The 17,727-nt window shown below is 44.1% G+C and overlaps 2 protein-coding genes across 19 annotated transcripts in view; one reads left to right on the top strand and one right to left on the bottom strand.

Moving 5' to 3' along the window:
* NTNG1 (netrin G1) overlaps positions 1-17,727 on the bottom strand; it is a 217,757-nt gene that overhangs the window by 124,993 nt on the left and 75,037 nt on the right. For all 12 annotated transcript variants that reach the window (XM_083511111.1, XM_083511106.1, XM_083511113.1 and 9 more), the window contains exon 3: positions 7,809-8,446. In XM_083511111.1, coding sequence (XP_083367237.1) covers positions 7,809-8,446 — 638 coding nt within the window. The remainder of the gene's footprint in view (positions 1-7,808; positions 8,447-17,727) is intronic.
* LOC310710364 (uncharacterized protein) overlaps positions 1-17,727 on the top strand; it is an 80,133-nt gene that overhangs the window by 11,614 nt on the left and 50,792 nt on the right. For all 7 annotated transcript variants that reach the window (XR_014527969.1, XR_014527970.1, XR_014527971.1 and 4 more), the window contains exon 2: positions 12,928-12,998. Coding sequence is in view for 2 of the 7 variants with exons in the window: in XM_083511285.1 (XP_083367411.1) it covers positions 12,928-12,998 (71 nt within the window). In the remaining 5 variants the exon portion in view is untranslated. The remainder of the gene's footprint in view (positions 1-12,927; positions 12,999-17,727) is intronic.

Genomic DNA, 17,727 nt, shown 5'->3' with positions numbered 1-17,727 from the left:
TGGAAGCAAATAGAATAATTTGCAAATTATCTATTTGGTTCCTGGATTGTTTGATTATTATTGGGCCTCCTTCTTTGCAGACTGAACTGTTTTGCAAATATGGAATGCAGTTGAATTTCAAATCTACTTAAGTCAACTGATGTTTCCCCATATATACAGTATTGAGCTCTTTTCATCTGCACATTTGATTTTTAATCTTGGGTTTCTGTTTGGCACCACAGCCACTTTTCCCTTCCATCAGGGCATTATCAGTTAGGGCTTCCTTTTAATTGAATTGTACCTCCAGTCATCTCTACATACCCAACAGAATCTGGGTGCAAACCTTGGATAGTGATAAGCATTATTTGTTTCTTTAAACTGAAACTGCCTTGGTCGCACTGGTTGATGATCTCCGGCGGGCTAGGGACAAAGGTGAGAGCTGTTTCCTAGTTCTGCTGGATCTCTCAGCGGCGTTCGATACCATCGACCATAGCATCCTTCTGGACCGTCTTGAGGGGCTGGGAGCTGGGGGCACTGTTATACAGTGGTTCCGCTCCTTCCTCCTGGGCCGTGTTCAGAAAGTGGTGGTGGGGGATGAGTGTTCAGACCCCTGGGCTCTCACTTGTGGGGTGCCTCAGGGTTCTGTCCTCTCCCCCATGCTTTTCAACATCTACATGCGGCCGCTGGGAGAGATCATCAGGAGGTTTGGGCTGGGTGTTCATCAGTATGCGGATGATACCCAGCTCTACCTCTCTTTTAAATCAGAACCAGTGAAGGCGGTGAAGGTCCTGTGTGAGTGTCTGGAGGCGGTTGGAGGATGGATGGCGGCTAACAGATTGGGGTTGAATCCTGACAAGACAGAAGTACTGTTCTTGGGGGACAGAAGGCGGGCAGGTGTGGAGGATTCCCTGGTCCTGAATGGGGTAACTGTGCCCCTGAAGGACCAGGTGCGCAGCCTGGGAGTCATTTTGGACTCACAGCTGTCCATGGAGGCACAGGTCAAATCTGTGTCCAGGGCAGCTGTTTACCAGCTCCATCTGGTACGTAGGCTGAGACCCTATCTGCCTGCGGACTGTCTCGCCAGAGTGGTGCATGCTCTGGTTATCTCCCGCTTGGACTACTGCAATGCACTCTACGTGGGGCTACCTTTGAAGGTGACTCGGAAACTACAACTAATCCAGAATGCGGCAGCTAGACTGGTGACTGGGAGCGGCCGCCGAGACCATATAACACCGGTCTTGAAAGATCTGCATTGGCTCCCAGTACGTTTCCGAGCACAATTCAAAGTGTTGGTGCTGACCTTTAAAGCCCTAAACGGCCTCGGTCCAGTATACCTGAAGGAGCGTCTCCACCCCCATCATTCTGCCCGGACGCTGAGGTCCAGCGCCGAGGGCCTTCTGGCGGTTCCCTCATTGCGAGAAGCAAAGCTACAGGGAACCAGGCAGAGGGCCTTCTCGGTAGTGGCGCCTGCCCTGTGGAACACCCTTCCAGCAGATGTCAAGGTGATAAACAACTACCTGACATTCAGGAGACATCTTAAGGCAGCCCTGTTTAGGGAAGTTTTTAACGTGTGATATTTTATTGTATTTTTGGTTTTATGGAAGCCGCCCAGAGTGGCTGGGGAGGCCCAGCCAGATGGGCGGGGTATAAATAATAAATTATTATTATTATTATTATTATTAAACCTGCCTAATATCCCAAATGTACAAGAAACCCACAATATATCTCACCAAGGCAAATCTTGCATTTGGACATGAATAGAGGGACATCAGAGAGTTCAATCCATCACCTTGAAATGAGATAGACAGCAAAATTCTCCTAACTATAGTTTGTTTGGTGCAGGTGCAGATCCACTTCAAATTGGCTTGTATATTCAGATGGGCTTAAGCATGGTTAGTGCAGCACTAAATGACAGCAGGAAGTTAAAGTTAAGAAAAAACAAACAATGGCAAACAAACAACAGGGTTATAGGTCTGTTAGGGCTCGAGTGGTCAAGCTCTTATTAAGTTACCCAAAACAGGAACAACAGAGCTGTGATGGTTCTGGTAATTTTTCTCTTTTAAGATGCTCTGATGTTGCTGCTTGTCTCACCTCCCATCCCCAAGTCAGTCAGCAGCCAGCAGATTCTCAATGCAAAACTAACAGCCCTTTAGGAAGCTCTGCAATCAAGTGGGCAAGACCCACAGAAAAGTTCACATCTGCCTTGCATCTCAATCCTCTTCCTATCAGCCATGGGGATATAGGGCGCCAGCCCCAGCCCTTCTGGGATATGACCACCTCCACAGGCAGTGGCAGAGCCAGACTCTTCCAAGCTGGCAGCACAGCATGCAAGCAAACCTCTGTGGCAAAGTTACATGTTAAATTAAAATCACGATTCAATTTCATGCATCTCTTGTTATTTTTAAACTGTAGGCACGGGGTGGGAGTCTCAGTGAAAAACACTCCCCCAGAAGCTAGTATTTGCTGTAGGAAGGAACCTGTTCGTGGCACCGGTGACAGATTCCACCCTGCAGCAATTAAGTCGGGGAGCAATGTTGGTTTCCTTGGGGACTGTGGCATGGGGGAAAGGGTCAGCCCACTTCCACAATCACAAAGGTCCCAATCAACTGTAATGCCTGTTATTAAAGACAACGACATACTAATCAGATCGCACATTTAAGGAAAAATGTAGTTTGACCCACTATCTTAACACTGTGTGACCACAGAAAGTGCCTATACATACGTGGCAGGCTCCCCACTCCTGCCAGATGCCACCTCCTCCCCTGCCCAAATGTCAGGGCAACAGAGCTGGGTCAGTGGAGATGGCTGTTTTCCTGCTCCAGAGTTTCTGATAAAAGACTTCTGTGATAACAGGTTTTAACTTTTTGTGTTCTCCACTCCTCATTCTAAATTTCTGACCTGCGCATCTTGACCCTTGAACTTGCGTGGGGAAATAATACAGATTCAAGAGAGCTAGAGGTTTTGTTATCTGAGGCTAATTGATTGTGTATACAAGCCCTAAAAGAACCGGAGAGGATTTATCCAGGTACGTGGTGGGTAGGAGTCAGAAGGAAACCCCCAGATCTCCAGAGTAGCATCTTCTAGCAGTCATCCGGGTGAAATATAAAGCTTGCCATCTTTCATGAGGTATGACAGAGGCATCACAGCTTGCTCTTCTTTTGAAGCCGTGAGAGCAACCAGGAGCGAAAGCCATCCTTTCGCTACTTATGGGGGAATAGATTAAGCTCTTATCAGTGAAAGGGAGGCAAGGATCCAGATGAGTTGCAAGAGGGGGAAACTCTGCAAGAGGTGCTTTATCAGCACTGGTTGAGCAAAAATTTCACATGAATTTAATCTGCTAGGATAGGATTACATAGAAGATAACCCCTTTGTAATGTGTGTGTCCGATTACTGGTGGATTTAGCCAACAAGCAACACCATTAGATAAATTCTCTGAACTGTCACACTTAATTTTTAGAGCCAATTTGCTATGGGATTACTGAGAGGGTTTTTTTTTTTTTTAAAAAAAGCTGTCTTTCAGAAGGCTTTTAATTTTAATTCCCTTGCAATAGGCTTCCTCTCTTTCACTCTCTCTTGTTTGACTCCTAATTATTATTAGGAAACAACCCTTTGCAGCAGGAGTACGGAAGTGTCTTTGAGCAATGGGAGAGTGATTAGTTCTCGTTTGTGTATGTATAGGAGGGTGTAATTCAAACTTCCGTACACCCAGGAAGAGTTAAAAATGTGCTGTAAACATTTTTGTGGCCTCGCTGAACCCTAAAACAATTCTCCTATTTGAATCCAAATATTTACCTTAAAATATCCAGTGGTTGAACCCCTTTGCCAGGAATAGAGTGAGCAAAATATACAAAATGAATGAAGGGATATTGTTCCTCCAACGGGTATAAAAGAGAGATCTCTAGAAAACATTACCATTCACCACCCAAACAATAGCTGCGCATTTAAATAACAATTACGAATCCAATGGCATTTTACCAGTGTTGTGACATTTCAAATTAATAACTGCTAATGCGTGTTAGAGAAAGGGCACGAGGAAAACTGTGACACCAGCTATTCCCTCCCCGCCCCAAATTCGAATTATTTCTTCTCATTAAGAACACAATTTCTTTGTGAAGCTGTGTTGATAGGTTCAGGCCTGACTTGCTGCCTGCCGTATGTTTTCTTTATACGCTAAGTGATAAAAAGATAAGCAGACATTTGTACTGAACTGAATTTATTTCACTAAACCAAGACTGTGGTGTTAACAGGGCTTTTTTTTCAGCTGGAACTCACCAGAACTCAGTTCTGGCACCTCTCAGGTGGGCTCCACTGCCATTGTAAGAGAACAATGGAGGTGTTCATGGCGAGTTCAGGCACCTCTTTTTCTAGAAAAATAGCACTGGGTGTTAATATCTAAAAATCAAGCAAGCTTTTGTTACACTTAGGAGAAGAAAAATCACCCAAGCTGAATCTCTGGGGAGAGCTGTGACCACAGGCGCACAGGAAGTAGTTTCTGCCACTAAATTGGGAGTAGCAATCTGTCTACAAGTAGGCTCTAACTGCTTGACAGGAAAAACCTCCAAACCAAGCACCTGAGGGCATGCAGCGTTACATCAGTTTGGAAGGTTCTGATGGCCACAAACGCTGTCACAGAAGGAAGCAATGAGGTAGCAGTTGGGAACCTCCAACCCTTCGCCCTAATCAGACCTACTAGGCTTCTCTATTTGGCCCATGAGGCCATTTTGGCCAAGCCTTGGCCACCTGCCCTACCATTGATGGTCAAATATGATATCAAGCAAAGAGGTTTTCCAGGCACCATTGATAAGTGGATCCCTTGCCCATATCACCTCTGGCAGCTGTTCTTAAACAGTACCTCTGCAATGGGTGCAGAAGGCAACCTCTGGTGTACTAAGACTGCTAGATGATATTATGTGTGTGCTGGGTTTTGGTATATGCACTGTTAAAAGGCTACCAACCATGCAGTAGAACTAGGGTCTTGGCACTCTGTGTTCCTTTCCTCACTGTTACCAGTGCTTAGGAGTGGGCCATAGGATTATGAATTCATGTATAAAGACTGAACAGGAGTTTGGAGAACGATCATAAAGTCAATTATTGATTGCTGATAACTGCACTTACTGGACACTGCCTTTGTCATGTCCAGCCAGTTTTTGGATGGTTGTGTATAATCAGCTATCAATATACTGCATTAAGGGCTTTCTTCGAGTTTAAAAATGATTGAGAATCCACTCTATTTTTAAAACGAAAAAGGGAAATTATAAGTGATAGCAGGACTCAGCAAAGGAGACTGATGAAGATTTGCCAAATGAATATCTGCCTCTAACAACTGGGTGTATGGACATGGCTCCCAAGGTGAGATTCAGAGTACTGCACATGAGCAGTGCAGGATACGGAACCAGCACACATGAAATCCAGGAGCACTGCACAGTTTGGATGAGGTCAGTCCTTCCTTCTCATTCATCTAATGAGAATACACAATCCCTTCTTCTCACCAGGGTCACAGTGCATGTTCATTATCTGCATGTGACTAGTTACACAGAACAGTTTCATCATATATTTCACCTTTAGGGCTTGTGAAAGTACAATAATCAAGCAAGAGCCAAGCAATGAATGAATGAATGAATGAATGAATGAATGAGAGAGAGACATCTCTCTCTCTCTATGCCTGGCTAATCTCTTTGTGGAAAGATGCTAAGGCAGCCTTTAAACCAGTGGTGTCAAACCTGTGTCCCTGCCAATGGACTTCAGCTTCCATCAGACCAGTCAGCATGGTCAATGGGCAGGGATGATGGCAGTTGACAGTCCAACCACAACTGGAGGGCCACAGGTTCCCTATCTCTGCTTTTTAACACCGTTCCTGAGAAGTACTTTTTTGAAAGTTCATCCCACAGTACAGTTTTAATATTTAAAGGCCTGTACCCATGTGGGTGGGGCTAAATGGGTGGATCATTCTTGTGGGATCAGCACCATGGGAATGAATCAGTGTTTTCCATAGTGCTCCTGCACTATACAATGAGCACTGCATGTTAAGAACTCATTGAGATTTTTAAAAAGTTTGATCATTCTGTGCCAGTGGGGAGCAGGGAGCAGTTGAGAAATCAGAACAGTAATATTGTTTCCAGATATTTACTATGACAAGGATTAGCATGAATAGATGTCAGCTCTATCCTTATGGTGATAAATGAAGGCTTGGTCTGAGGCAAGGCAAAATGTTTTCCTAACACTGGACTGCCATTGCATGAGTTTAGTCACATTTACAGGCAATTCTGAGCAATTGAACGTTAGCCATACTGTGATACCTGAGCCCTATTCTTAAGAACATTTACTTAGAAAACCACCCACACTTGGATTTGTTTGTCCCTGGCACAACAAAATTCCAGGTATTTGAGCATTTCCCCTTGATATTTTAAGCTTGAATGAAAATGAAGTACTATAGCAGCAAAAAGAGAGTACCAAAAGTTAACAGATTATCAGTATGGCCAATATACTTTCCAGATGGTAAGGAGAGGAGGGGAGGGAGTCAAACTATTGCTGAGCACTTTGCTAGATTCTAGAAACAAAGAGAATCTATTATAAGTAAATCACATTTCCCTTGCACTGAATTCTCCATTTTGGAGATGTTGGTCAAGTGTGGTTCACCATCTTTACCCACACACTTAGAAACACAATGGTTGCTTCTATGACACTGGTAGTTGTGCTAGTGTCATGAGCCTCCAACTGGAAAGACTGGCAGCAGTCCCTCTTCTGACCACTTTGTCACCTTTCATATATTCTTTCAAATCTAAAAATTCTGTATGAGCCTGAGCCATTCCAACATCACATTAAAATGTTTAGGCATCTCTTCAAACAGAGCTAAAATAAGCACTAGAGTAGCCTAACACTGACTTGGGAGTATCTGAAAGGTTCTTCATCCTCTCATGAATTAATATGTAGTCTAATCCTCCAGGGAATTCCCCTGTCCATGCCTCATTGACACAAATACACATAAACAGAGTAGGTTAGACCCGAGACTGTTCTCTCAGTGGTGGCCAAAATCTGTCACCTTGCTGCATAGTAAGTAATGCCATGTCTGCTCCCATCAAGGGAAACACTCTTGTCATTGGGAAACCATTTAAACTTTCCTATTCCTCACTTTCACTGGAGATTGCATGTTTCTCTTACAAGTGCAAGAGTTCTCCCCTTCCATCTATAAGGTGGGGGGAAAGGCAAACAAGTTACCTCTATAGAAAACATGTCTCTCCATCCCTTCCAATATTTGAGAAAAGCTAGATACTAGTGGCACTGGAAGGAGCGAATTCCAAGCTTGTGTACAGTGAGCAACAAAGCAGCAAACCTGCTGCGGTCACCTCATAAACAGAAAGGTGTTAACCACGTTAAAGAGAAAATCCAGTTGTAAACCAAGCAACTGGTGCTTGCAAAGCAAAATTTCTGCAGAAACCCATATCAAAGTGCAAGTCTTCAAAATTATAGTGTGCTGGTTGGTCTAACCCAGGGATGAGAAATCGGTGGCTGTCCAGATATTATTTGTTCCCAGCTCCCATCATCCCTGACCATTGACCATGCTAGCTGGGGCTAATGGGAGTTGGGAGTCCAACAACATGGTGGCGGGTGGGGGTGGGGGCTCAGGTTCCCCATCTGAAGTTGAAACCTAGCCTTACAAATTATCAAGTTGCAACCATGTAGATGTACAAAGAATTTTCTCAACGTGGCTAACAATTCAGATTCCAGTGGAAATTGCTACTGTCTTTAGAAAGGGGAGGAAAGATGGAAGCTTGCCATCACACACAGTGTTTAAAAAGCAAATGAAAATGCATTTGTTTATTTTGTCTTACCTTCCAATTACTTTTATGTCTGAGATTGCATAAAAGTAGCGTGTCAAGTGCTGTGGATCCACATATATTTCCCCTGTTGCTGGCCTGAGCAGTCTTATCCTTAAGTCTGTGACCGTAAAGAAATCTCTTAGGTTCTTGGTTGTGTCGAGCTGCCCATAGAGAGAAGCCATATTATGGAGCCGAGGCCCAGCAAAAAACGCAAATCTGTCCTTAATCTCAAAGTGGAGGATTTTACTGTTTGCCATGTACCCCATAGAATATTCTTCTGTGCAAATGATTTCTAGGACTGTTTGTTGGGACAAATCCCTCACTGTTTTTGGTTCCATGTTGAAAGCATTTAAACAATCTGTAGCGTAATACTGATATGGCTGCCACGTCCGACCATAGTCGAGGGACTTCTCCAGGATCATTAGGTCTGGGCGGCCAGATTCAAAGGTGATGACTATGTTGTCCGTTAGCTCGATGGTTTTGTTCCAATACAGGGTGATGTTCACAAGGAGAGGCTGGGGATAACCCTTCCAAGTGGTAGACTGCCAATAGGTGGAGGGATACCTTCCTTCAGCATCAAACATCAGTTCAGGCGGATGCGCCAGTTCATCAATGGCTGCATCACACTCATTGCACATGTACGGATTTCCCTGGAAAGAAGGGGGGAAAAACAGCTGTAAGAAGGATGGCTGCTTGGATGAAATGATTATGAGAGTGTAGTCAGTTTCACAGGTTATAGCTATTGGTTTATTCAACTTCCAAATAATTGGCAAAAGGTTGCATGCCAGAGGCATGGGAGATTTAGACCTTTGGAGAGTCTCTTCACTATAAAACAAAAACGAAATAACTGTTAATCATTATTTAACCTGCCCAAGAAAAACTACACAAGATATCTATAACTTGCTGCAACTGCAGGGACCCCTGATTTTCATCAGAGCAGGAGCGGGAGGGTGTGCTCTTAACACAGACTCTGATGCCCACCATTTTCTCAGTGTAAAGTTTTCCTCAAAAGAGCTGCGGGTGGGTTGGGAAACAGTATGAGGGAATGGACTGGGGAAATGGCCTTGGAGGAAAGGACTAACGTCACTGCAGCAAACCAGGGGGCTCCTGCAGTTGCTTTACGTAAGAAATCAAACAGTTGGGGGAGATTAGCTCACAGATCTCCCACATTTGATGTAGTCTGGCCCTCAGTGTATCAGAAACCATGTGGGTGTTCAGGAGCTTACATTCTCTGTGTACAGTGATACCTCGTGTTACAAACGCTTCAGGTTACAAACTCCGCTAACCTGGAAGTAGTTACCTTGGGTTGCGAACTTTGCCCCAGGATGAGAACGGAAATCACGCAGCAGCAGGGGGAGGCCCCATTAGCGAAAGTGCGCCTCAGGTTAAGAATGGTTTCGGTTAAGAATGGACCTCTGGAACGAATTAAGTTGGTAAGGTAAAGTTAAAGGGACCCCTGACCATTAGGTCCAGTCATGACCGACTCTGGAGTTGCGGCGCTTTATTGGCCGAGGGAGCCGGCGTACAGCTTCCGGGTCATGTGGCCAGCATGACTAAGCCACTTTTGGCGAACCAGAGCAGCACAGTGAAACGCCATTTACCTTCCCGCTGGAGCGGTACCTATTTATCTACTTGCACTTTGACGTGCTTTTGAACTGCTAGGTTGGCAGGAGCAGGGACCGAGCAAGGGGAGCTCACCCCGTTGCAGGAATTCGAACAGCCAACCTTCTGATCGGCAAGTCCTAGGCTCTGTGGTTTAATCCACAGCGCCACCCGCATCCCTAAGATGTACCACTGTATTATAGATATTTTTTGACATAAACAACCAACTGATGCCTGCTCAGTGTTATATATGCAGATACTGGATATGTTAACTGGCTAATAGAACTAACCAGTGACTATACATTGATGACTGGAGTGGCAAACATGTGCCATCTGTTCTAGTATGATGGATTTTAAATGTAAAAGCACCCGTGAAATGTAAGAAGCTGCCTTATACTGATTCATTATACTGACTGGCAGCAGTTCTCCAGGGTTTCAGACCAGGGTCTTTTTCAACCTTACCTGGAGATGTCAGGGATTGAAACACAGATGTTTGGTACGGAAACAAAATGCTCAGCCACAAATGATGCTCTTTTGAATTCCTGCAGTAAAGACCCAACCAATGTATGCCCAATAATGAAATTGCCCTTAAAAACTCAATGTCCATTTTTGCAACACATCAGTGGCTACAGCTATTGCATTTGCAAATTGTCTTTTTACAACTGCCTTTCTGTTAAGGAGTGGATTTCCAAAATCTGAACAAGAATAGTCCTGCTTTGTCTTTTTCTTAAATAAAGCCTTCCTCCACAGTTATGTGGTTAGCAAATTTTAATGTTAGCCTTACTGAGGTTTAAGAGGAACAAAATTGTTTATTTACCCTGAATGAGTTGCTGGTAATCAACTCACCCCCCCCCCAAGGAACAATGAACAAGTGCCTAACAGCTCAACAGCCCTTGATTCTTTTTAGAAATATGCTCAGTAGTGAAGCTAGGAATGTTTCTTTCTTCTTTAAATCACAAGTGCATTGCCCAAGAAGAGCAGTGCAAAACAATGGTCCCTTCTAGGGCAAATGCATCCAGATAAGCCATACAGACTGTATGCATTCCTCTGTAAAACAATACCCACTGTGGCATTTTGGATTCCTTTTGTCCCTTGGCCTCAAATATGTCATGCTTAACTGTGTGCCTGTTTGGTGATGTCTTCCTTTAAAGACCTTTACACTGCTCACCACAAATCATTTTGTTGTGCCGCAAGACTACAAGCTCAGGGGCTTGATCCGGACATCTGCTACCCTATTACTTACAAACTAGCAGAGTACTTCATGTAAGACTTATTTCTCTCTCCCTCTCCTTCTCTCCTTCTCTCCCTCCCTCCTGCCCTCCAGTAGATGCTGGCTCCAATTTATCAGGACAAGATAATCCAGCACCACTTGATTAGGGAGGTGGGCGATGACATCAACTCTGTAACTGGACTGCTCCTGAGGTGGTGGCTGGAGATATGAACTGCACGTTTATATATAATCTTGCCAATAAGCGGGCAGCTTTTACTGCCGCTTTCCCTCCGTGGCAAGGTGAAAGTGAATTATTCTCCTCTTGACCTTTCGATGCATTAACTCGAGAGCTGCCACCTTTGCCTTTCGCTCCAAAAGGCTATCTTGTTTGGAGGCTGGGGTGGCTCAAAAAAATGCTACTCCAAGAGCATCACAATGGGCTAAATCATGTCTCTTAAATCATCTGTATATCAGTTCAGCTTCTGGCAGCTCAAATCCATGATAAGTGCTGTTGCAGCTAAATACCAACCCTATTAGAGGCAAGGAGAGCACAGAGACTGCTCTGCTTACTGCTATGGAGAGGGGGTGAGATGACTTTGTGCCATCATATGGGCAAGTTTTTATTGGCCCATAAGATCCACTGGCTGTTGCAAAATCAAGCATAAGAAGGACTGCACACATGTCTACCCGCCCTGGACAAACCTGTTACCAAGGCCATTAAATGCAAGGCAAGAAAATAGTGGAAGAAGATGAATGTGAAGACGCGTATACTTTGGAATCAGTTGGAAGGGGAAAATAGCCTTGCAAATAAGTCCATAAAGGTTACTAGCCCAGAAGCATTTTTGCCAGTCCTTCTGTACTCACAGTAAGAATTCAGTTCACACCGAGTGCCAGGAAAAAAGAAACCAACCCTCTTCCAATTTACAAAGGCTTCCTTGACCGCAGAATAGCGGGTTGCCTCTTGTGCACTGCCAGCCATGACGAAGCATAGATCCAGAAAAGAGGACAAAGGAGGTTGTCTGCTTTGTATAAAATTTGCATGTGCTAATTATATGTATAGATGCAAATTAAGAAATACTTATTGCAATTTAAACAGAAGTACAGGACATACCAGCATTGTGGAGAAGACTTGTTTGCTATCTAGGTACTGATAAATGTTGATGAGCAACTTCAATGACCTTGATGTTTTCTGTTCTTAGTGTTCATTGTCTTGAAACAGGACCGCCCTAGAGGATTCCTTCAAATAGAGAGGTCTGTCCTCTGATAGCCCTTCAAACATGACAACCTACTGCAGAATGGGAGGGGAGGAAACGGTCCCAAGTCCTGCAGGCAGGAAGGTCCCAAGGCCAGTTTCCTGCAAGTGTGCCATAGGAATCTTACATAGGGGTCTGATCCTTTACCTGGGCATAACAAGTGCTGCTCCTAGGATTTCCCACCTGCAAAATATGAGCTTGACTTGCTCACAGGATTTTATTACCCTGCATTACAAATCATAACTGGGTTTACTCATGCAGGTGTTTAAGGGCGTTTGAGTCCAACAAATAAAATTCGAATGCTGTAGGGTGGCTCTTGATAATAATTTAATGACTTTGGATTTTTGGATTGAGACATGGAAAGACTACGCTGCTGGAGACACTACTTTCTCAGAAGCTGGGAAAGACCTGTAAAGAGATGGGAGTTGTTGTTTTCCTGGAATTCCTTTTCTTGAAATGATCCTATTTTAGATGGTCTATAAAGACTTTAACAAAAATCCAGGCACACATTCAATTAATATCACCTCTGTGCTGTTTTTCACCTGTGTTTGTCATCTTACTGCTCCTTTTTGCTCTATTTCTATTTTTGTATCAGTATTAATGTTCTTGTTGTATGCTTCTTTGGGTGTATTTTTGTGTAGAAAAGTGGGATAAAAATGAACTAAGCATACATTTTAAAAGGAGCATTGACAGATTTCTTCCAGGACTTGTCCTAAAGTCTTGAGGTCAACAGGTTGTATCCAAGAAAGTCATACTCAGAGTAGATCCGTTGAAATCATTGATTGCAATGGATCTACTCTGATTATGACTTCGTTGGATACCACCCAGCATTTCCAGAAGATGCCAAAATTTCTGCAAACAACATTGTATATTTCAGAGAATTGAATATTAGTTACTGAGAGGGTTAACCACTGTTCCATCTTTTTCATTGCAAGAAATTTCTGTTCTAATTACTGTGAGTTCTTTTTTCATATCTTGGTAGGGGAATAATTCTCTAGATAATTAATCTTTCCCTTTTCCACCCTGTGTAATTACTATCGTATTTCTTCCCATCTCCTAACCTTAGGGCTTTGGAGCTTTTCAATCATCCCCACTGTGATCCCAGTCTCCAATAATGGCTTCTCCCCTGGTCATCAGGTAAGTTGCAAGATTTATATTCATGTCAATTTCAAGGAAATCAACTCGTCCTGCCATTCCCCAGAGCAGTGGTTCCCAACCTTTTTGGCATGGTGACCCACTAATCAAAAGTTACTTGGTACATTGATTTTTGGACCTTCGGTCTTTGGCAGTTGCCGGTTTCATGTATTTTAATTGTAAGGTTGCCTATTTTATAACTTAAGGCCCCCATTAATGTGAGATTTGTTGAAATATTTATAGTACTTTCAAAGTTATCCAGGTTTTTTAAAAATAAAATAAAGGGAGGGCATGAACACCAATAATCTGACTGCAGGATGTTACTTCATAATGACTTCATGTTGTAATTTGCCAATGATTAGGTCCCTTTCCTCCTCTAAGCTGCAACACTCCCTGACTCCCTACATTTAAACAAGTCCAGAACAGTCTGTGTCTCTTAAATTCTATGTCTGACCATGCATGCCTTCTACTTCAAGCTTACCACAGAAGTCAGCTATGTTCTCCTGAACCTGAATGTGGAGATCAGGCTACTGATCCCCATCCCACAAACATATGATATCGTTGTTGCTCCAGGCTCCTGCCCTCTTTGCACAAAAAAATCCCCCCTCTTTTTCTCCGTTTGCTGATGCCAAACTGGGCAGCTTATTCCTTGTATTAAGCACAAAAGATCTACTAGTCAACCCCTGCTCCCTTAGCTTAAAAGGGATTGCGGAAGGAGTTGAATCTCTTTTACCCCCACCAAAAGAAAATCTCTAGACCTGTTTTCTGCAATTTGACAGGCATAATTTACTCTGTGCTTTTAAATTTAATCCACTTTGGCCAAAAGGGGTAGCAGTTGTAGCTGCTTTTAACTTCCCCATTATAGGGAACACATAAGTTTGCATTATACAAAGCAGCTCAGAACCCAAAGCACAGAGGGAAGTGAACACAGAATGAATCAAACAGGTACAATTTTTTGTTGGATAAAAGGAAAATTGGGGGGGGGGCATGCCCATACCTAGCATATGCTAAAGTACAGAAATATGCTGGAAAACATTCAAAGAACATGTCTAAAACCATCACAACACAATCCAGCCACTTTTATGGCTTACAGTGTAATTACCTGTGCTTCCCTTTGGCTGGCTCATGCCCTTGTTTTATCATTTCCTCCCATGCATGCTCAGTAACATTTTTTTTTACACATCTTGCACATTCAATGAAATGCAGAGGAGTTAAAAAAAAAACAAATGTTACAAGTAAGAGTGATAGCATGCTCAGCTAGCCATTGAAAAATCAGTTTAATATATTCAGTGGCTCCCCCCGACCCCCAATCAAATGAAAACATTAAATTTTTTCAACTCTGTTGGGATTTATAGATTTTGAATATATGTAAATGTGAACTTTACATAAAGAGGTCAGGATTATACAAATCACACCTTGACTTGAAATTAAGCAGCTTCAAAGTTTGTCAACACCTAGCTTGCCTGACTAACTATTAACTAGCATGCTGGTTTTTCCTGTGGAAACCCCCCCCCACCCCCCCCAAAACACACAACTACTTTATCTGGAGGTCAGGGATATCAGAATGTAGAAAATCAAAGCTACTGAACAGCAAGTTACATACATTTATATTAAGCTGCTCTGACAGCTGCCTTTGGTCTCCTAAAGCACAGCCAAGAAACTCCGATTGTGGATCTGTTGTGATTCTTTATATTGAAAACTAAAGCTACTCCAACACTACACAAGGGTCCCTAGATGCTACCAGACAGCAGGTTTTAGGAAGTTGAATGGATAACCTAGATTGGATACTGCTGTGTCTCCTTAAAGCACTGCCTGTTCCCTTGCAGCAAAGCAGGCAGGAGCTGCTAAAGAATATTAACTACTTGATTGGGAGGAAATTGGCTGACCTTTCAGAGTGGTCTTTGAACAGGTGAGCTGAATCCCCAGGAACCTAGCTGCTGGATATGACCTTCCACCTACCATAACTCGAGTAAGATTCAGAACAAAGTTGAAAAGGCGGTCAACAGGGCTAGATGAGTGGGCAGAACACAGATAGAAAGGATGAGAAGGAAGGGTAGGGAGAGAATGGCGCTCAGCTCAGGCAGAAATTGGTGTCTTCTAACCCATGCCCCAAACTCAGAAATGTACTAATTGCATACCAGGACACAGATGCTCCATGCCCAGGGCTATGCATGCGTGTCTGTGTGCTGCATGTGCAGAAGCACAATTACACAAGAAACACAATAATTTATCACTGGGCAGACAATTCGGTGTTGTTGTGGCCATGAGGTGGTGGCCATTTTTAGTGAAGGCCATGACAGGGTCTAAAGGCCTGGGCATAGTGCCCCCACCCCACTGCATTCTAGCAGGCTTAGCTGGTGACAGAGGCAGCAGTGGTGGTCAAAATGGGAGCTGGCATTTTTAATTCCCCAGCCATTAGCAGGTGACTAACAGTGCTTGGTGCTGAACCACACCTGCCCAGTCCTTGCATTACTTGTACAACGCAATCAGGCAATGCAGGAACCAGATCATGGCTAGGCCTGAAACAGCAGGTCTATTTTGGATGGAACCAAATGGTTTTGTGGTTCACTCTGAAATGTATGTGCTGTGTGTGTGTGTGTGTGTGTGAGAGAGAGAGAAGAGAAAGAGAAGTACAGTCATACCTCGGGTTACAGATGCTTCAGGTTGCATTTTTTCGGGTTACGGACTGCCAAAACCTGGAAGTACTGGAACAGGTTACTTTCGGGTTTTGGCGGTCGCGCATGCGCAGAAGCGCCGAATCGCAACCCGCACGTGCACAGACGTGGGTTGCGAACGTGCATCCCGCACGGATCACGTTTGCAACCCTAGCGTCTACTGTATGAGTTGGAAATCCAGTTCTGGTGCATGCTGAGCCAGGCTCATTTGAACAACAGCTTTGTCCTTTGCCTGGATCCATTGCTCACAATCATTTCAAGTAGCAAAACATTACTGAAACTGTTGTGTAAGCAAATCACTCCAAATGAGCTTCCTGCCTAAACGGCTACTGATAAAGCAAAATCAATCAATCAGAGTGTTCTGTTTGGTTTCATTGAGCTAAATGATGTTATAGAGGTTAACAATTTGATGATTATGGAGGAGGAACGAATGAGAGGGTGACAGTAGTCTTAGGCAGGAGAAGGCAGGCAGGAATCCCAGTGCAAACCCAATAAAAGAGATGTTCCGAACTTCAGTGGGGAGAGAACTTAAACTGATCCTAGGCATTGCTGTGGGGGAAAGAATCGGGCATGTGTGTCTTTCTGCAAAATGTTTACTATGTTTATGTACAGTGAGGACTTTCCTGTAACAAGCCATTTTGTGCTGGCACCCACACCACTTTTATCATTATATGAGTACTGGCACCTCATTTTCTTTAACAAAAAGGTAAAGGTAAAGGGATCCCTGACTGTTAGGTCCAGTCACGGACGACTCTGGAGTTGCGGCGCTCATCTCGCTTTATTGGCCGAGGGAGCCGGCGTACAGCTTCTGGGTCATGTGGCCAGCATGACTAAGCTGCTTCTGGCGAACCAGAGCAGCACACGGAAACACCGTTTACCTTCCCGCCTGAGCGGTACCTATTTATCTACTTGCACTTTGACGTGCTTTCGAACTGCTAGGTTGGCAGGAGCAGGGACCAAGCAATGGGAGCTTACCCCACTGCGGGAATTCGAACCACCAACATTCTGATCAGCAAGCCCAAGGCTCACTGGTTTAGACCACAGCGCCACTTGTGTCCATGTATAATCATGACACACTGATATAGTAACACTGTCTATACGGCCCATCTACACTATACATTTAAAAGCACTGCCATGCCATACCCACAGGTATCCCAGAAAAAAAGGGGATATCCCGTTTTCTCGTAGGAGAGCATGGTGGTCATTTTGGGTGCCATGATTTTGTGCAATTTCATGGAGGGATGTCACCCTGAAAAAATGCTCTCCCCTGAAAAAGCATTTGGGGTGAGGCTGCGATCCTACATGGTACTTCCAAAACATGCATTTTTGGGCATTGTGTGAGCACAGCCGTGAAAAAGGCGTGTGTTTGGGGCTCCGTGATCTTGCGCAGGAGCACAGGCAGAATTACATGCATCCCAGTTTGGGGACTCAGTAAGTTGGGAGGGCATTTCAGTCCACTTTGAGAAGCCATGGTTTCCTCTGCGTTAAATGTATATAGTGCAAATGGGGCCATTTCAAAGCATTTTGGCAATGTTTAGAACCTCTCCCCTTAAAAACAACAGGCAAAACTTACCTCCCCCAAAAGACAAAAAAGGCAGGCCACCTCCAACCAAACAGCCCCACCCACAAAAGCAAAAACAAAACCCCTTCTTAATTAAAAATAAGTAATAATAATAATGATAATTTATTATTTATACCCCGCCCATCTGGCTGGGCTTCCCCAGCCACTCTGGGCAGCTTCCAACAAAATATTAAAATACAGTAATGCATTAAACATTAAAAGCTTCCCTAAACAGGCTGCCTTCTGATGTCTTCTAAAAGTCTGGTAGTAGTTGTTCTCTTTGACATCTGGGCGGGTGCCACTACCGAGAAGGCCCTCTGCCTGGTTCCCTGTAACTTGGCTTCTCGCAGTGAGGGAACCACCAGAAGGCCCTTGGCGCTGGACCTCAGTGTCCGGGTAGAACGATGGGGGTGGAGATGCTCCTTCAGATATACTGGACCAAGTAAATTGCAAGGGTCTTCGTGGGCACTAGTATGGTGTCTGAAGGTACTGTGGT

The sequence above is a fragment of the Podarcis liolepis genome (genome assembly GCF_965112155.1).
Source record: "Podarcis liolepis genome assembly, chromosome: 6".
Taxonomy (NCBI): domain Eukaryota; kingdom Metazoa; phylum Chordata; class Lepidosauria; order Squamata; family Lacertidae; genus Podarcis; species Podarcis liolepis.
Note: the sequence above shows the minus strand (reverse complement) of the source record. Positions and strands in the feature narration are given on the sequence as shown.